This window comes from Bombus flavifrons, chromosome 1, assembly GCF_040668555.2.
Source record: "Bombus flavifrons isolate JBK064 chromosome 1, iyBomFlav1_principal, whole genome shotgun sequence".
NCBI lineage: Eukaryota > Metazoa > Arthropoda > Insecta > Hymenoptera > Apidae > Bombus > Bombus flavifrons.
This window is the reverse complement of record NC_138442.1, coordinates 20,906,265-20,924,133: the sequence shown is the minus strand read 5'-3', so window position 1 is coordinate 20,924,133 and position 17,869 is coordinate 20,906,265. Positions and strand designations below refer to the sequence as shown.

The window sequence follows — 17,869 nt, the reverse complement described above, 5'->3', positions numbered from 1 at the left end:
GCGTTTCTGTTTTTCGACAAGTTTTACGTCTACCGTTCTGGTTTAACGTGTATGTGTTCTTGTTTACGCGTAAGTTTTACGGTTACTGTTCTGTCTTATTTTGTGTGTGCAACTGAAAGCAAAGCTGGGAGGCAAATGGAAATAAAAAATTTGTTCATACAACGAAAGTGTATCATATATGCGCTTATGTTCTCTCCTACGAAAAATAGTATGCAATGTGAAATACAAGTACAAATAGAAAAATAAGATATTCCTTCAAAAGTAGCTCTAGCGGGTGTATCAAATTAATGGCTTCAAAGAAACTTATTACGATTCGTCACGCGGTTGTGAAGAAAAATTGATTTGTTGCATCATATACCACTTTTATGCTACTGCTGCTTCCGCGTGTTACGTACATACTATTCAAAATATCAATGTTACCGTATAATTCCTACTGCCATACATCCTTAAACACACACACACACATACGCAAATCAATAAAAAGTACAATTTCCCTGTTTCAGTATCCATAAAGAGCACCAAATACACATTTCCGAAACGTTCTTGTTGAACCAAAAGAGAAAAAGAAAAACGCAATTTTACCACGCAATTTAAAACGCTCGATAGAAAGAACGCATCAGGTATATCACCTTACCTGCGCAACAAATCTAAACTACAAATACAGAAATCGAAAACCTCGATCCTCTCGCATTTCCCATCGCCTTTATCGGATTAAAAGAACAAAGACACCTCCGAGGATCTCTCGCGCGATGGAGGAATGTCTCCTGTATCTTTTCGCGGGTCAGCCGATAATTACGAGTTCGAGGCGTGGAATTTTATCTCTGTAGGCGGCAGCCAGCGCTAATTTCTCCACGGTGCCGTACAATGACTCGTTATGCACGGTCACGTCCTCGCGAACGATCGTAATATCGTGTGCCGCACCGCAGTCGATACACCCGATGCTCTTCCACACGGTTCTTTGAACTTACGACCTGATAACTTGCTGCTCCTGCCGCCAATGCCTTTGCCTCGTCGTCGTCCTCGTGCCACCGCGTATTCCGCATACGACAAACGGAAGCACGAGAACTTTCCCCTATGGACGTTCTGCGGAGATCAAAGCGAAACTCTCGTCGTGATATCGACCGTCTCTAAAGCGATGCTTCGCTTCCCTTTTTCTCTCTTTTTCTTGCTCCTTCTTTTTTCTTTTTTCTTTTTTCGTAACGCACTTTGACGGTGGAAATAATTATTAAGGCTGTTTATTCGTGCTCGAACCTCGTTTCCTGGGGAAGGGGGAAGGAAAGGTATAATTAATCTGCAAGGTGAACGAACGTAAAGTATACGTTCGATGAGACGTTATACTTCGTTCGAAATAAATGGCACGTATAATAGTTGTTTGGGATGCTTCCAATTGAATGAATTTTGACGAGTTGACGACGTTTGCGGAGTTTATCGAGAAGCGGATATTTTCTGGAGATGTCGACGGAAGATCGACATTTGTGAAAGATTTGAATGGATAGAAATGTACGTAGTGTACGCAACACGTGAAAATCTATATAATATATATATGTATACATATAATAAAACATAAAATGTATGCTTCGTGCATTTGTGGGAAATTTAAATGGACAGAAAGAATACGGAAAAATGCGTAAACTAAAGTACTCGCTGTAATATTTCGGGAGTGAAACAAATTTCCATGTACAGGTATCTCTATGTACTTTTTTTTTGGTATAAAAATGGATAGATTCGTACGAACATCCACGGTCTATCGATGAGATTTTGAACGAGAGCGTTGAAAATATAGTCGGCGTATTGAATCTTGTCGAAATATTGCTTCTACGAAACGCGTAATCGACGAAGAAATTAAACGAACGTAAACGTATCAAGATACTCGTAGATGGACGTTTCTATCTGCGCAACTCCGTGAACTTTCTTCGTTTTCCGAAGTTTAAAGCAAATTAGAAGTTTAAAGAGTTTATTGAGAAGCGAATGCCTTCTGAAAATTAATTAGCTTGTTAACGAGAACGTTGAAAATAGTTAAGAACGTGTTACCTGAACGTTGCTTCTGGGAAAACTACGATCAGTACGGCTACTGAACGAATGTAGGTAAATTACAAAAATGTTCAACTACAAACCTCGAAGATAGACAATTTTATCTGAATAATTTCTTTACAATTCCGCGAATTTTTCTCATTTTCTCCGGTAAATCGTCGTACGAAAGATTAGAGGAAAGTACGTTCGCAAGATCAAAGTATCGGTAAATGGTCTGCCGTGTTATTGGCTGCTCTTTATAGCAACAGCAAAGCATTTTTTTTTTTAATCATCGTCGACGATGAAAATAGTCGTCGCGGCTATTTATTTTTTATCGGACGTCGCTTCCGGGAAAAGTGTAAGTAATAACACGAGGGTTGACGAACGTTTATTATAAAACTTACGTTACCTAACAAGTTCTTGAAAATCTCGATGTAAGTTAATTTTACGTCGTTTGAAGAATTAGCGTCTGGAAAGAAACAGCAAATTACGGAATATTCGCGTTACGATCGACGTAATCCAATTTTCAAATTTTTCCTCCACGAAAATAACGATGACGTTAGCTATTATAACTTTCTAAATTACATAAAGCCTATTAATTTAACATAATTATTATTATATGAATTTCTTTCTTTCTTTCTTTCTCAAATAGAAAAAGAATCGAATCGAAGCTGATCGAGGATGATCTACGTCGCTCTCTTGTAGCACAACTAAACGTTAATTTATGACGACGGCGCGCGCAAGAATATTTTACGAAAACATCTACCATTTCACAGATAATAACACAACGTCGAATATAATGCCGTTTACGAATTTGACAGTTCCTTGGTCTGAGCAACATGTAACTCAAGATGTAGATATACTTCCATCAGAGTCTCGAGAGCAAGCAGTGATAACTCAAGAAAATGTAGTTGAACCACCTTCAAATGGTTGTTCCGAGACACACGAAATAGAAGTACGTAATTTGAACACGATCTAACATTCTCTATATTTGCAAGTACGAGCTATCCTGTTCTTTCACAGCCAAACTTGTTCATTATATTACAACGTTACGATCAAGCGGAACATGTCACGTAAACGAAGATCGTTTAAAGTTTTATTAAAAAGCTATGTACAGGGTGGTTGGTAACTGGTGGTACAAGCGGAGAGGGGGTGATTCTACGCGAAAAAAGAAGTCGAAAATATGGAATAAAAATTTTTCGTTCGAGGCTTCGTTTTCGAGAAAATCGACTTTGAATTTTCGCTTGGTACGCGTGCACTTTATCGCGTCTCGTAGATCGTTGTCTCGATTGACGTTATTTTTTAAACTTTTTAATTTTTAAATTTTTATTCTATATTTTCGACTTCTTTTTTCGCGTAAAATCACCCCCTTCCGCTTGTACCACCAGTTACCAACCACCCTGTATATAATGGGAATACGAAATATCGCCTCCAATTTCAAGTCAATTTATATATGAAGAGTGTAAAAAAAGTGAGATATATGTCGAATCGATACGAAAAGTTGGTCAGTCCAGGATCGGTTCAGCGAGACGAAACAAGATCGAAACGAGCTTCATGGGATGATAAATCCAATCCTTTATCATTGTCAGAAGAAAATGTCGAAATGGAATAATTAACAGCTAATGATAATCGCAAGTTTATTACCGTTTCCTATCCTACTTCGTATTTTTACCGTAACTGTTTAATAAATCTTCCAATGAATTATATTTATATAACGCTTTTTGTCGATTGTTAAATCCACGGATACTCCGTACTGTATGACTATACGATTAAAGAAATATAAAAAGAGGCATATCCTCTGGAAAAAAGAACTTTGATTTCTCCATATGGGTCGGACGATGTGGAACGTGTTAATAAGATGTTGTATCATATGTGCAAATTTTGCCAACGGCGATGCGTTAATAGAACTAATTTGCAAGGTATCTAGTTGCAAGAGAAATTTTCGCGTTTCATTCGAATCGTGTTACATTAATACCGACGAGTAGCGCTCTACCAACTAGGATGATGCAAAAGTAATTAACGTGTGCACAGTTCGTTCACCGACGATGTCTCTTTCACATCGTTAAAATCTGCTGTGCATCACACGAAGCAGAAAAGCGTTTGAGTTCATTAACGATTCCGCAGAGTTTTATTTCGAAATTGGACGTGTTTTCTAGACGCGTTTCCTTGCTTTAGCTATTCGTTAAGAAGTCTCGTTGACCGAATGATTTTCAAGATCCGTATCTTTCCTAATGCATCTGACATAGTAACTTAAAAACGGAAATTACTCGGACGTTTCTTTTCCGGATACATCGAATCATTAAGACGCAAGTCCGTGTTAGAACTCGGCTTACGTTTCGTAAAAAGATTTTACGCGCATCTCCGTTAGAACGAACGCAAGCATCTGGTCATTTTCGAGTTACGTAATAATTTCGTTAGAATTTTAGATTCAGGTTTATCGATTAATTAAGAATCATTTTCGTAGAGAAATAGACCGTAACGATTTATTTAAGACACTCGGTTCTACAGCCAATTCGTATAGTAATTTCATTCGAATTGTAAGTTCAGAATTATTAGTTGTATGTGCGCTTCATGAAATTCATGGCAAAACGTTAATTACAACTGACCAAGAACGTTTTTCATTCAAAAGGAGAAAAAAGAAAGAAAAGAAGGAGCGAAACAATTTATCGAAGATATAGACGAAGATATGCTTTATAGACGAATCTGATATGTCAACTTTATACGAAAACTATGGAAAATGTACATGCAGTTTTACCATAGAAAATTGCCCACCTCGTCGCTCTGACGTGACACTATTATCGTGTTTATATTGCTATTTGAAAGCAATTCGAAAACGTACGTATATAGAAGTTAGAACACATTTACTGTAAACACATATTTCATAAAAATATTAGTATACGGCATGAGTAACCTAAAGTCTCAAGCATACGAGAAACGTTAAATGGCCCCATTGGACATCGAGGTTCGTGAAAATAAGGAATAATCAATTGTTCAAATATTTTGGTATAATTTTTGCCAAGTGTATGTTTGTAGCTTCTATACACACGTGTATACATTTTCGGATTGGTTAAGGGGGTATTATGAATTTCGGGCGATTTTTGAAGCTCTGTACAAGCGAAACAAAAAATATTTTTGCTATCCTTCTTTTTAGCATTTGTTTATTGATATTTCGAGATCACGTAAAAAATTCACTGAAAAAAAACTCAATATTTAAAGAGTTACGAGCTGGCAAAGTGGGCGCTGCCAAAAAATGGGGTGTCGTGGCGTGCATGATATCAACCCTTCTGGTCATCCGAGACAAAAAATGCGAACGGATTCTTAATTAGTATGGATGCCGCTATCGTCTGAACCTTGGAAAAGTCGATACAACATTTTTTCACAAAATGACGGCCGTTTGAAAAAAAATGTCTTATTTCGCACGTTTTTTCGACAATTCCGAACGTTTAAAAAATAGTAATATTAAAGATTTTGAGCTGAGCGTGGTCCGGACGATAGAGGAGTATATAAGGAATATTCAGACCAAATTTAAAATAAATCGGTTCGTTAGAACTTGAGATATCGTGCACGCCAACTCGAAAAAAGTAGTTTCGAGAAAAACGCGTTTAAAGTTTTGAGACAAGTTTACTCGAACAACGTCTATCGTCTACTGTCCATTTGTTCCGGTCGGACCGGAGCAGATGCCGCGTCACAAAAGTGGCTGTAACTCATAAAATAATTGAAATTTTGAAAAATCCTTTTAAGGACATATTTTTGAATGTCTAAACTTTGGAAATATAAAAAAAATTTCGATTTTTTCAAATTTCTAGACCAGAATACCCCCTTAAATTTTACTAACACCATATAACGATATTCATATTCGTTGCAATGTTAATGGAATTTCAAAATTTATTTTACACGATATGACATGTTCGTGAAAAGTTTCTGCAACTGTGCAGCGAGCAAGCGAAAGATTAACGCCGAGGCTATTGGTGGTTAATGCGAAGAAAACGGATAGTAACGTGGTAATCACGAACTTCGATGATCGAACACACGGTACAAATTGAGATATACGCGGTTTCACGCTGGCAGAGGAGGAATCGTTTCTCGTAGTGAGCACACGATCAGCTGTTCCGGTCATTATCACAAATTGTCCGGGCAAACGAGCGTCATCCGACGTCCACATTATACCTACGCTCTCATACTTTTCGCTTCTTCCACCTTTGTTCTCTCGAGAGGTTCTCGACGTTTCAAGAAACAACGAAACTGCAGCCTTTGGCCGAATTTTTAACCATTTCGTTGCGATCGTTCCGAGATAGAAACTGTCAAATTTATATTAAATCGATATCATTTTCTCTGTTCGGTTAAATCCGTGAGCTGATCGTAGACGAAAGAACGTATTGAGCTGGCAACTAACTGATCGTGGATTTTGTCATTCGGTGGTATCGATAAGATCCGCAACCACTTAGTTGCCAATCCAATAGCGGAAAGAAAAATAACGAGAGTTTAAAGAATTGAAACTGCAAGTGATTCGAATGGAAGAGACAAAAGGTACAAAATTATCGAGCGGAAGAACGTATAAAACCGAAGAGATTCAGAAATATTATAGTAATTACGTAATCGTACGATGTATCGTATTACGATGATCGAGTAATGTAAAAACATTGGAATCTTTAAGCATTCAAGAGCACTTCACAGTGCTCGTGGAAGTAGAAATGTTATTTCTTCGAAACGCTATTAAAAAAAAAAAAAAAAATGATAGGTAGAGCAAAGTTATCAGCGCAGCGGTATAAATTTAACGACAAGGTGGTGGCTCGCTGTCCAATAAATTCGTTCCAAGGCAAATTGCGTAGGTTCTGCCAGCGAGATATCTGCCGGGAACAACTCGCAGTTTTTCAAAGATTTTATGGTTTCTATTAAAATAGTAACGTTGAATATTTTCCCTTCGTACGTGCTACTAGAAAGATGTATAATAATATTGCGACAGCTTACACTTAACTCGTTAGAAATTGCACAGAAGCTGTTGAACCAAGCTTCTCAGTGAAATAAAAAGTAGCTCAGGAATATCTCGTCACCGATGTTTATTTTAACCCACAGCGACATAACTCTAACTATCCGCCAATGAAAATCATTATTACTCGCGTAACCGCGTAGATCCTCGAACCAAGCTTCTCGATAAATTAACAAACAACTGAGAAATATCGCATCATCGATCTTTGTCTCAATCCGCATCAACGTATACATCTCATCTCTGCCAAATACAATTTCATCGCTACTTATTTCCGACTGAATCGTACGGATTTCTAGATTCTCCAACCGATTCTTCTCGATAAATTAGAAAATAACGAAGAAATACCGTGTCATCGATCTCCACCTTAACCTACGTCAACGTATACCTCGTCAACTATTCGTCAATGAAGTTGATTCGCGCAACTGTATCTCAGACACCCTCAAACGCACCTGTTCGTAATAAATTCGTACACCGACGATTGCCAGCAAAGATTTATTTGCCATGGAAGGGAATGACTATGACGCGCATCGGTAACGGCCTATTGAAAACAGCGTACAGAAATTTACCGTAAGACTCGTACCACCTGCGACGCTTGATCGGGCAAGTGACCCGAATGTTAAACGTTGAACGCGGTTTAAAGAACGAGCGCAACCGGGCAAACGGTTCACTGGGTTATCTATTAGAAGTCTAGCAACACTATTGAGCAACGGACCACGGCTACAGTAGCAAAGTTTCGTAGTGCCACGTTTTGGTAGAACTTGGAACCAAGCCACTATCGTTCCCTTGGTTTTTTCTACGTCCAGAGATAGAGGCAGATTACTAAGAACAATCGAGCGCTCCAGATTTAAGAAACAGCGCGAACAATGCGTGGCTGGTTCACGCGATTACAGCACGATGTAGATCTTTATCGTTACATAGCGAAACGCTTTGTATTTACGAGTCTTCAAGATCGTACGGTCGAAGATGTTCCTTGAACGAATATAGCGTCTTTAATATGATCGACGGCCGAGACGATTTCCGAATGACAATGATACTAATGCCAATGTCGTATTATACGCTTTCATGCCACTTTGAGCGAGCTATATTTATGGGGAAAATTATAACGTCTAAACGTAATAATTTTATGGTTTATGAAAGTATACTTAATTCTGGGTCGTTTTGCGTTACATCGATTAGTCTGCAGCGTCTCGCTCTATAATTTGGTAACAATGATGCTAGCAAATTGACAAATTATTAGTTGCACGTTGGCGATTTCTATTGTGCAGGTTTTACTGTTTCGTAATTTTGTTAAATAGGACGATCGTGATTTATAAAATTTACTTGCAATTACGTACCTAAAGCGGAACTTTGCCACCTTTTAACGTCAAACTTGTTAATACCTAGTGGTAATTTATAACTCCGTGATTCGTCAGATTCCATTAGTGAAATTAATTCGATCGCACAACGATCTTACCACGAAGCGAACGTTTTGAAAATAATTTTTGACAACGATCGATAACACGGTGGCGAATGAAGGAAACTTTAAAGGGTGAGGGAAGCGAGAGACACCATAATCCTGCAAAATGGAGTTATAATTGACAAGATGAGTGAACAGTTACGACGTATACCCTAAAATAGACGGCTTATCAAGTCGGTAGAAAGGTCTACTATAAAAGATACCAATACTCGTACACACAGACGCAAATCCCAATTCCAAACTCTTTTGTACCGTAACGAATTTCCAGCAAACAGTATACAACTTGATTCGTCTCTGCAATCAATCAAGATAATACGTTCCATTCGTACGACCGAATCGATTTATCAAAATTTCGCGCGAATCGGAACAAGAGTCGGCATACTCTACAAGTATAATAAAAGGTAAAGGTGAACAGAGAGAAACGAGAAGAATAGAACGAAAAAAGAAGAGAAGGTGGCTGGCGAAAGAAAGGTTCGGTAGCCAGATTCGTATGGATCTTATCCATCCACGTTTATCTTTGGGTATCTCACGTGCAAGAAAAAGGAGCGGCGTATCATTGGCAGAATACCTGTTCCCTGTGGAACAGAGTAACGGCGGCCTTTATACATAAATGATCAGAAGCAAGGAGGACAAGCAGTCTATAAATACAACGAATGAGACGGTTTCAGCTTCGTGCTTGGGTAAAAAAAAGGTCCGTCTGGCGAAATGGGACGACATATTTCCGCGGAAGAATTTCAACCAGTCACACTCTCGCCGTTTAAAACGTAACCAGTCCGATTTCATGCTACTTTTTGCTGGATAAATTTTTCGCCACTCGAGCAAAGTCTAAAAAATGTATCGAACACCTAGTTTGCTGTTTGCGAATTGTTTTATATTCGTTCGACCTTCTGCTAGAAAATCGTTCCTCTTCGCCTCGCCCTGTGTAAGTTCGGAATGTTAATCATAGTACGTGACATAGTACTATGTTATCTTATAAATGAATTATTTACGATTTATCGGTTTCTCTTTTGTACGCGTTCTTACTACGCGCCAAATATACTTGTAAATTATTACAGTTGCAAATTATTTGCAAGATCTCGGGTAGCCACGTGGACGAAGAGAAACCTAATTCGTAAATCGTGTTCGAGTATGTTAATTAATTACGCCAACGTATTCGGATATTTACCGGAGAAAAGATTCACGCGTGTATTGTATGCGTTGCGCATTTTCAAACTTTATCAGCACCGTAACGAGATTTAACGACACGAGCGTCGCGATTATGTTGGTAAAATTTGAAAACAATCTGCATATGTATACCGTGACTAAATTAGAATATAGAAGATATAGAAGATATTCATCGGAAATATATATTTAGTAAAAAAAAATTAGTATACAGCATGATTAGCCATCTTAAGCGTAGCATCGAAGTTTATTAACATTTTGACTGCCACGGTGGTCATTGGTGAGCGGAGCGCTTCAATTTCCTATAATCGTAAAAATTGTATGAAAAATGACGGTTAGGGCGTTTCGAATATAACCGATAAATAGAAGATACTTTGAAATAAAAAGAGCCCCATTGAACGATTAAACGTTTTTATTAGAACATCGACAAAAAGAAACGAGAACAAATCTTGCATCTAACGGTGCACTGTGTTTGCATCGATATCTTTGCGGGGTAATCTACGAATATTATTATAAACACAGCGTAGAAAATAATCGTAAATGATGCTTTATAATCGTATAATCGAAGTTACAAGTGTGCACATACCTTACCATTATATATACAACGAGCAAATACCGTTTACTAACATCTTCTACACGTTTCAACAATATATTCTGCACGTTTTGCTTGCGACGAGACAACGAATGCGAATGGTTTGTTGAAATAAACGAAGCCTCGTTATAATACGTCGCTATCGACTGTTACCAAGTCGTCACGGTGGTCACCCGCGACCACCAACGAGACAAACGGTCCATCGTGGAAGAATGTTGTCTTACATCATCGATTTATTATTATTTTGCCATTATGTGCTTTGAATAATAAAAATACTCGCGTGGCGTCCTCAGCGAAACGTGTGATTTCGGCGTGGCAGTCAAAGTCTGTTCGAATGATCGTGTGATCTTTGCGACGTCTATGCCAACTATATCAAGTATCCTGTAATTTCTATGTACATTTTCACGTTTGTTTCACGTTTTGCCAATGTATCTATTACAGTAAAGCCTCGCGTTAATGTCAATGAAATTTCTAAATGTTTCCTATAACACTCATCATACGTTCGTAAAAGATGTCCACAAACAATATCTTCTACGAAAGATATCTTCCAGCGTCATAGAGTCTACGTGTATGCTCGCTTGGATATTATTAATTCAGCGTTTCATCGAAGATAATTGCCATTTACATACGTCTATGTGGAATACGAGCGATTAATGAATTTTCTTTCCAGACAACCAGATCGATCGGGAATAGGCTGCAAGTGGAAGGAGCGAGGATGAAAGAAAGCAGTTGGAACATCTGGGAGTGTCATGGTTGGAAAGGAGGTCTGAATGAAATTCAGCGTAATCCGTGACCGGTAAACGTGACAAGAAGCTCTCGTGCCTGTCGAATTCCGTTCAACGAAGCTACACTTGCGGCTGCTAAAAGTAAAAGTTTCGTATCAAATATACGGAGGACCCGCGGACGCCGCCTAAAAATCAATAACCATTTTCAGCCAGCGCGTTCACTCTTCTCTCCTCCCTCTGTTCACGCTTACACGGTTTTTCTTTGACCCAGAATCCTTTGCGCGTTACACCTCTAAATGCATATATGTGGAACGATGGAAAAAGTGGGTGTAGAAACGACGATAGACGCAAGAGTCTCGTGTATTGGTCGGAAAAATTGTAAAATCTAGGCGAGAGCATATTTTGGAAGACGATTTCGATCTGATTAATGGCACTATTTTTTAATTACTTCGATCAGTCGACGCAGAAACGACGATAAACGCAAGAGTCTCGTGTATTGGTCGGAAAAATTCTAAAATCTAGGCGAGAGCATATTTTGGAAGACGATTTCGATCTGATTAATGGCACTATTTTTTAATTACTTCGATCAGTCGACGCGGAAACAACGATAAACGTAAGAGTTCTTCTCTCTTTTTCTTTTTTTTTGTCGTGAATAATAATTTGAATTTAATCGTTGGCATAGCTTGATCAGCGCAGAAATGACGACAAATGTAAAATACAAATGACAAATGTAAAAGCGCGTAATTCGTCGCTTTGCGCGAGAAATTCTAAATTCTTGACGATGCAGAAAAGTGGAAATATTTCGTAAGATAATGTGAATTTCATTGGGCGATACTTGACTGTTATCGTTCTATTTAGAAAATGTTGGTCGTATTGTTTCTAGGTGGTTTTATCGTTAATGGGATTGGAGAAGTTAAAACGAACGTAGTTATCGTTGTAATAAATGAATAGAAATAAGAGATAAATATGAATAGAAAGAAGGAGATTAATTATCATCTTTCGACTGGATACTCGGATAGAAATGAAACAAATCAGCGACGTAAAGAATATTTAAGGAACGTTTTCTATCATTATCAACGTTGAGCGTGGAAAATATTTAGAGTGAATTAAGTATACAGTGCAATTAAAAGAGACACGGCCGAGTAACTCTGCAAATTTCGTTCAAAAGAGAAACCAGCCTTAATCCTCCTTCGGTACGTTTCGTTGCACAGAGAAAAATAAATCTTTTTGACAAAAGCATTCGGTTCGTGTAACAAAAATTTACACGTAAGAATTTTTAATTAGAGAAAACTAAGCAAAGTATTTGAAGACGATGACATTTCGGGTGTAAAGATACGATAAGATAAGTCATATTTCTTGTTTTACATGGGCATGCAATTTTAAAATACGTTACTTTGCCAAACAGTTTACCAGAACTATTTTTTTATTTTTAGTTCTGCAGTTCTGTATGTACAATTCTCTAAAAAAAAAAAAAACATATATTTAAAAAAATCTAGATCGATTATTATATTTTGAGTATTAGGTACGTCCTTGATATTTTTCCACAAATTCTTCATCTATTTGTTATCTATTGCTAAAAAGCTCGTATCTTTGAACCAAACAGATTGCTCCTCTTTTTAATTATATCGAAGTAATATGGAATAACATAAAAATTAGAAAATCAGCAAAAATTATGTTTATCATTTCGCTCTGATATCCTTATCAACGTGCAACCAAGGAATATCTCTGTCTAACCAAAATTCTTTAACAGACTATAACAATTCGTGAATCATCGATAATTCCATTAATCTAACTTTGTTTAAGCTTACGATGATAAAAGTACGCCTTTTTAATCACAAAATCAGAATATCAACAGCATTGTATCGTATTATTCGTAATCTTGCTCTATACGAGGCAAAGACTATCTCTGCCTAATGAAAATCCTGCTTCAAACGAGCATCGTGAACTATCGATGGTTTTACGAATATCACGATGGGTCCGGAATTCTCCTGATAATCGACATCGTCGCATCACACGGTAAAAATTCTAAAAACGGATGGCAAGCTGTAAAAAACGAGGAAACTGGTTAATTCTGTTTCGATAAACAGATCGTAGCACCCTTTTACGCCTCGACGAGTACCAATTGTTTCGACTGGTATCGGTACGAGTAGCCAGGAGGCAAAATTATTTTGATTTTCAATAAATACAAAAAATAAAATTCATTGCGGAAAAATATGTAACATGAAGTAGGAATTTTAAAATAAAATCGTAAAACAAATAATTTTGACTGCTGTGCTGGTTCTAGCGTTGATTGATTTGATGTTAAACCTGTAATTAATGGACATCAATGAATTAATCTAGTAATAATAGCAAAAACTGCTCCTATAGATAAAACATAATGAAAATGTCCAACTACGTAATAAGTATCATGTAAAATAATATCAATTGACGAGTTAGCCCTGATGAGATGAGCCCTAAGCTTACGCGATCCAATCGCCTAGTCGCCAATTATCGCAGTCAAGTTCGAGCAGTTATCGAACAACCGTGTTTCAGGACGCTGGAATATCGTTGGTTGGATTATCTTCTCGCTGGGAAATAACAAACGAGTGAAACAACACGTGCAGTCAGCAAGAGAAGAGAAGGTGAGTGTGTCTCTATAAATACGATGGCCGAGGTGGGCGAACGAGAGATGCGATCCTGCGGAACTAGAGCGTCCAAGCTGGCCAATTTTACAGCGATCGTGGGCGTCGATGAAGAAGCTACCGGTGACACTGCACGCGTGTGCACAAGTGTCACTGTGTTACAGCGGCCGACAAACCAAACGAACAGATTGAATTTTCGTTCGTTCTGTGTCTTATTGCCGCAGAGAATGTAGCGGATTAAGGGGACGACGCGGGTCGGACGGGATCAGATACGATACATCGAGAAGACCGCTATCGGTCGATAATAATTACCTTTCGATATTTGGCCAGAATTTAATACTACATTCTACGCGAAATAGATGAAAAATATTTAGATCAGAGCGACGGATGTGCAAACGATAGGTGGATCGTGGATACTTGCGGAAATTTGTAACTCGATATTTTTACGAACGCGACTGAAGAAACGGGAACTAAAGAAGGAAACTTTATTAACTGCGTTTTCTGCACGTTGATCGTTTTATGCGTTTGCGGGGAAATTTTAAACGCAAACGTATAAACGAAAACGCGTGTAATAGGAAAGTTATACAGAATATCTAAAGTAAAGTGTTTGCTGTAATAATCGATAGCTGAGACAAGTCGCTACTTAGATTCCAATTTTTTTTTTAATTACTATAACAACGATACGAATTCGTGTAACTATCCGCAGGGTAATTGCAGAGAATACTATACTTTCGATATTTCGTATAATTTTCTATGCTTGGTACATCTAGTCTACCAGGTATGTAAATATGAAACCGGAATTTGCCTATAGATGCCCCTAGCTGATAACGTAGTTATCACTAAACTGCGTCATCGATGCCAAAAGTCTTTGTTGACACCTCACAAACATTTTCCACTCGGAACAATACAAGTTTCATACAACAGCATAGTTTGTAATAGCGTTGAACATGTCAAATTTTGTGCCTGGAAACTACGATTTGCGGACAGCATTGATTTTCTGTTACCATTTGAAGAAAACTGCTGCAGAATCGCATCGAATGCTTGTCGAAGCTTACGGTGAGCATGCTCTTGGTAAATCACAGTGCTCTGAGTGGTTTAAAAAATTCAGAAGTGGCAATTTTGACGCGAGGAACGAAGAACGTGGAAGACCACCGAAAAAGACCACCGAGCTGTTAAAACCTGGCGAAACCGTTAATACCGAGCGCTACCGACAACAAATGATCGATTTGAATCAAGCTTTGCGTGAAAAACGACCAGAATATCAAAAAAGGCAACACAAAGCAATTTTGCTTCGTGATAATGCTCCATCGCATACAGCAAAACCGGTGAAGGAAACGATCGAAGCGTTCAGTTGGGAAATATTTTCGCACGCGGCTTACTCACCAGACTTGGCTCCGTCCGATTACTATTTATTTGCATCGATGGGACACGCACTTTCCGACCAGCACTTCGCTTCTTACGAAAATGTACGAAAATGGCTCTATGACTGGTTTGCCTCAAAAGAGCGACAGTTTTTTTTGGCGTGGCATCCACCAATTGCCAGACAGGTGGGAAAAATGTATAGCTAGCGATGGGCAATGCTTCGAATAAAATATTTTTAATCATTTTCATACAATAAACGTGTATTTTCTATACAAAAATTCCGGTTTCATATTTACATACCTGGTATGCTCGATCGCTTTAGTTTAAATATTTCCCATCTATTTTCTACTCGTTTGCACCTTTCAATTTCTCACAAACGCCTAACGACGAATACTTACACGATGTGGACAATTGCAGATGTCGAAGGAGCAGATGTTTCTGAATAACGCTTGAGGTTCTCGAAGATCACAAACCCTCGCACTTGACACTGGCAATTGAAAAAACTTGCACCGCCGAACAAATATACCATTTACTTATTAAAAGACACAATTCGAAGAGTAAAGCGTGGAACACGTTAGAGCAGTCCGGTGGTTCTACGAAAACTGATTCGAAAGCAACCTTCCTACTTCCTTATATACCTTAGAAGCTACGATTTTAAAAAAGATTTTAGAAATTGTTGATTCAGCAAAACCTTAAAGCTCAATGAGTAATGAAGAAAGATAACAAGAGAGAATTGTGACTCAAAGGGTCTTATGATTATATTTGGCCACCTATTGTGGTCACCTTTCAGGCTTCTATTAGTGTTCAATTGCCCGTATCGTTTTAAGCATTTACAATGTTGGGACAATGTTATGACGTAGGAAAATATATTTCCGGAAGAATAAATAAATAAATAGAAAGAACGCATTACGTGGGATTAGGTAGGTAATTAGCAAAGGGTCAAAGAAGACTCAGTGAGATTTAGGTTTAAGAAACAGATAAAGTTGAATGTGTCGTTGTTTCGTTAAATTATTCTTGTTATCATTTTCTAATTAAATAGTTTTATCGTATTAAATTGCAAATATTTGTGCATTTACGAGACAGATGGAACACGGATAATCTGTAAGAATGTGCGAAACGTTAACAATAAAATATACGTCGTAGTATTTATCGGATGGAAAGATTTCTGCTTGTAAAACTCCGTTTCTCGACTTTCGTCCGTGAAAATACGAATTTCCATCCTCGTTCTAGTTATTACCGTTTTATCGGAGATTTCTCGAATCGAAAACTCGTAATTGAATATTCCGACGATATAAAATAGATTCTCCTGGGTGTTTCGTTTTACATATCGAGAAACTGATCGATGGTAATCGACAATTTCCGCCAACCAAAGAATCAATTCTCCGAAATCTTATTGGTTTGCAATTGAGTTTGAAGGTGAACAGCTGAGAAGGGTAGAAAATTATGATGAACGAACGACGTAGCCGGTTTATGACCCCCGTAAAAAAGAATTTTCCTTCCTACGATGTGACCTCGCGCTAAGAGAATAAAAACGAAGACTTTCTCGATTCATGTAGATAGAAAGCGAGTAGTAAGATCTTAAGAGAATTTGTTATTTAAATCTTCCACTCGGTCGTCGTTCTTTGCACGTTCTATACGCATCCTCTGGTATTGAGAATTCTTATAGGAAAAGGTGCACGAGTAAGCATTCAAATGTACACTTGATTTGATTGCAAAACTTGATGTTGACGAACTGGAGAAAAAATGCATTAGAGAAGATTAGAAGGAAGAGACAGACAATGGACACGTTATGTGGTGCACTGATTTTTCAAATTAATCTACAACTTGTCTTATACAGGGTGGTTGGTAACTGGCGGTACAAGCGGAAAGGGGGTGATTCTACGCGAAAAAAGAAGTCGAAAATATAGAATGAAAATTAAAAAATTAAAAAGTTTAAAAAATAACGTTAATCGAGACAACGATCTACGAGACGTGATAAAGTGCACGCGTACCGAGCGAAAATTCAAAGTCGATTTTCTCGAAAACAAAGCCTCGAACGAAAAATTTTTATTCTATATTTTCGACTTCTTTTTTCGCGTAGAATCACCCCCCTTTCCGCTTGTACCACCAGTTACCAACCACCCTGTATAAGCAAATTGATAGTTGTTTAAATACATCAAATATGTTAAAGCGGATATATTGGAAACAGATTGTTCTAGATACAGTTAATACGTATAACAATGTTAAAATCATTTATAAAGACGATTACAAGTAAAACGGCGATGAGTTCTCGGGAAACATTCTGCGATTCCTTTGACGTCACAACCCAGAGAACAACAATCCCGAAAGAGGAAAGGAAATCCGTGCGGAATATGCAATTGAATCGCTGCAAAACGAAGGAAGACTATTAACGAACAAAAGCAACATCGTATCAGGCGTCGTGCAATGCGCTACTTCTTTACTACCCTTCGTTCGAATATCAGGACGCAAGAAATACATAAAGAAAGTATGAAAGCATTTAAGACGAGAAGCGATTAGTTCGAAGGGCATTTTATCCAAAACTCAAAGAACAGTGCGTTACATCCTTAGAACATCGACCACCCTGTACAATACGATAACAGTTGAAAGCAACATTTTGTATAATATTGTCGAGGATTCTTTAAAAACGTGAATGTAATATGAAAAATTCATACCAATTCAGAACAGGTAGTGTTGCGTATTATCGACTAAAGAGCAACCGGTCAGGTCAAACCGATCGGTCGATATCGCGTACCTCGAATGACTTAACGTTCAATGTGGAGGAGATGGAATAATTCGAGTGTTAGATTTAGACAGCACTTTATTCGTATTCGTTGTAGCACTTAACCGAACTAAGTTGGGACTTTGTCGTCCTGTGTCTGTAGTCTTCGTTGCATGAAGTTGGACTAAGTTGGGACTCTGTCGTCCTGTGTCTGTAGTCTTCGTTGCTTGTAATTG

General features: G+C 38.0%; 1 protein-coding gene across 9 annotated transcripts in view; it reads right to left on the bottom strand.

Annotated features, from left to right (window-relative positions):
• Mical (Molecule interacting with CasL) overlaps positions 1 to 17,869 on the bottom strand; it is a 113,288-nt gene that overhangs the window by 27,654 nt on the left and 67,765 nt on the right. The window contains exon 1 of one of the 9 annotated variants that reach the window (XM_069111606.1): positions 969 to 1,213. The exons of the other annotated variants lie outside the window; for them this stretch is intronic. Coding sequence (XP_068967707.1) covers positions 969 to 1,043 — 75 coding nt within the window. The 5' untranslated portion in view covers positions 1,044 to 1,213. Of the gene's footprint in view, positions 1 to 968; positions 1,214 to 17,869 lie in introns of those variants that run through there. 9 annotated transcript variants of the gene reach the window in all.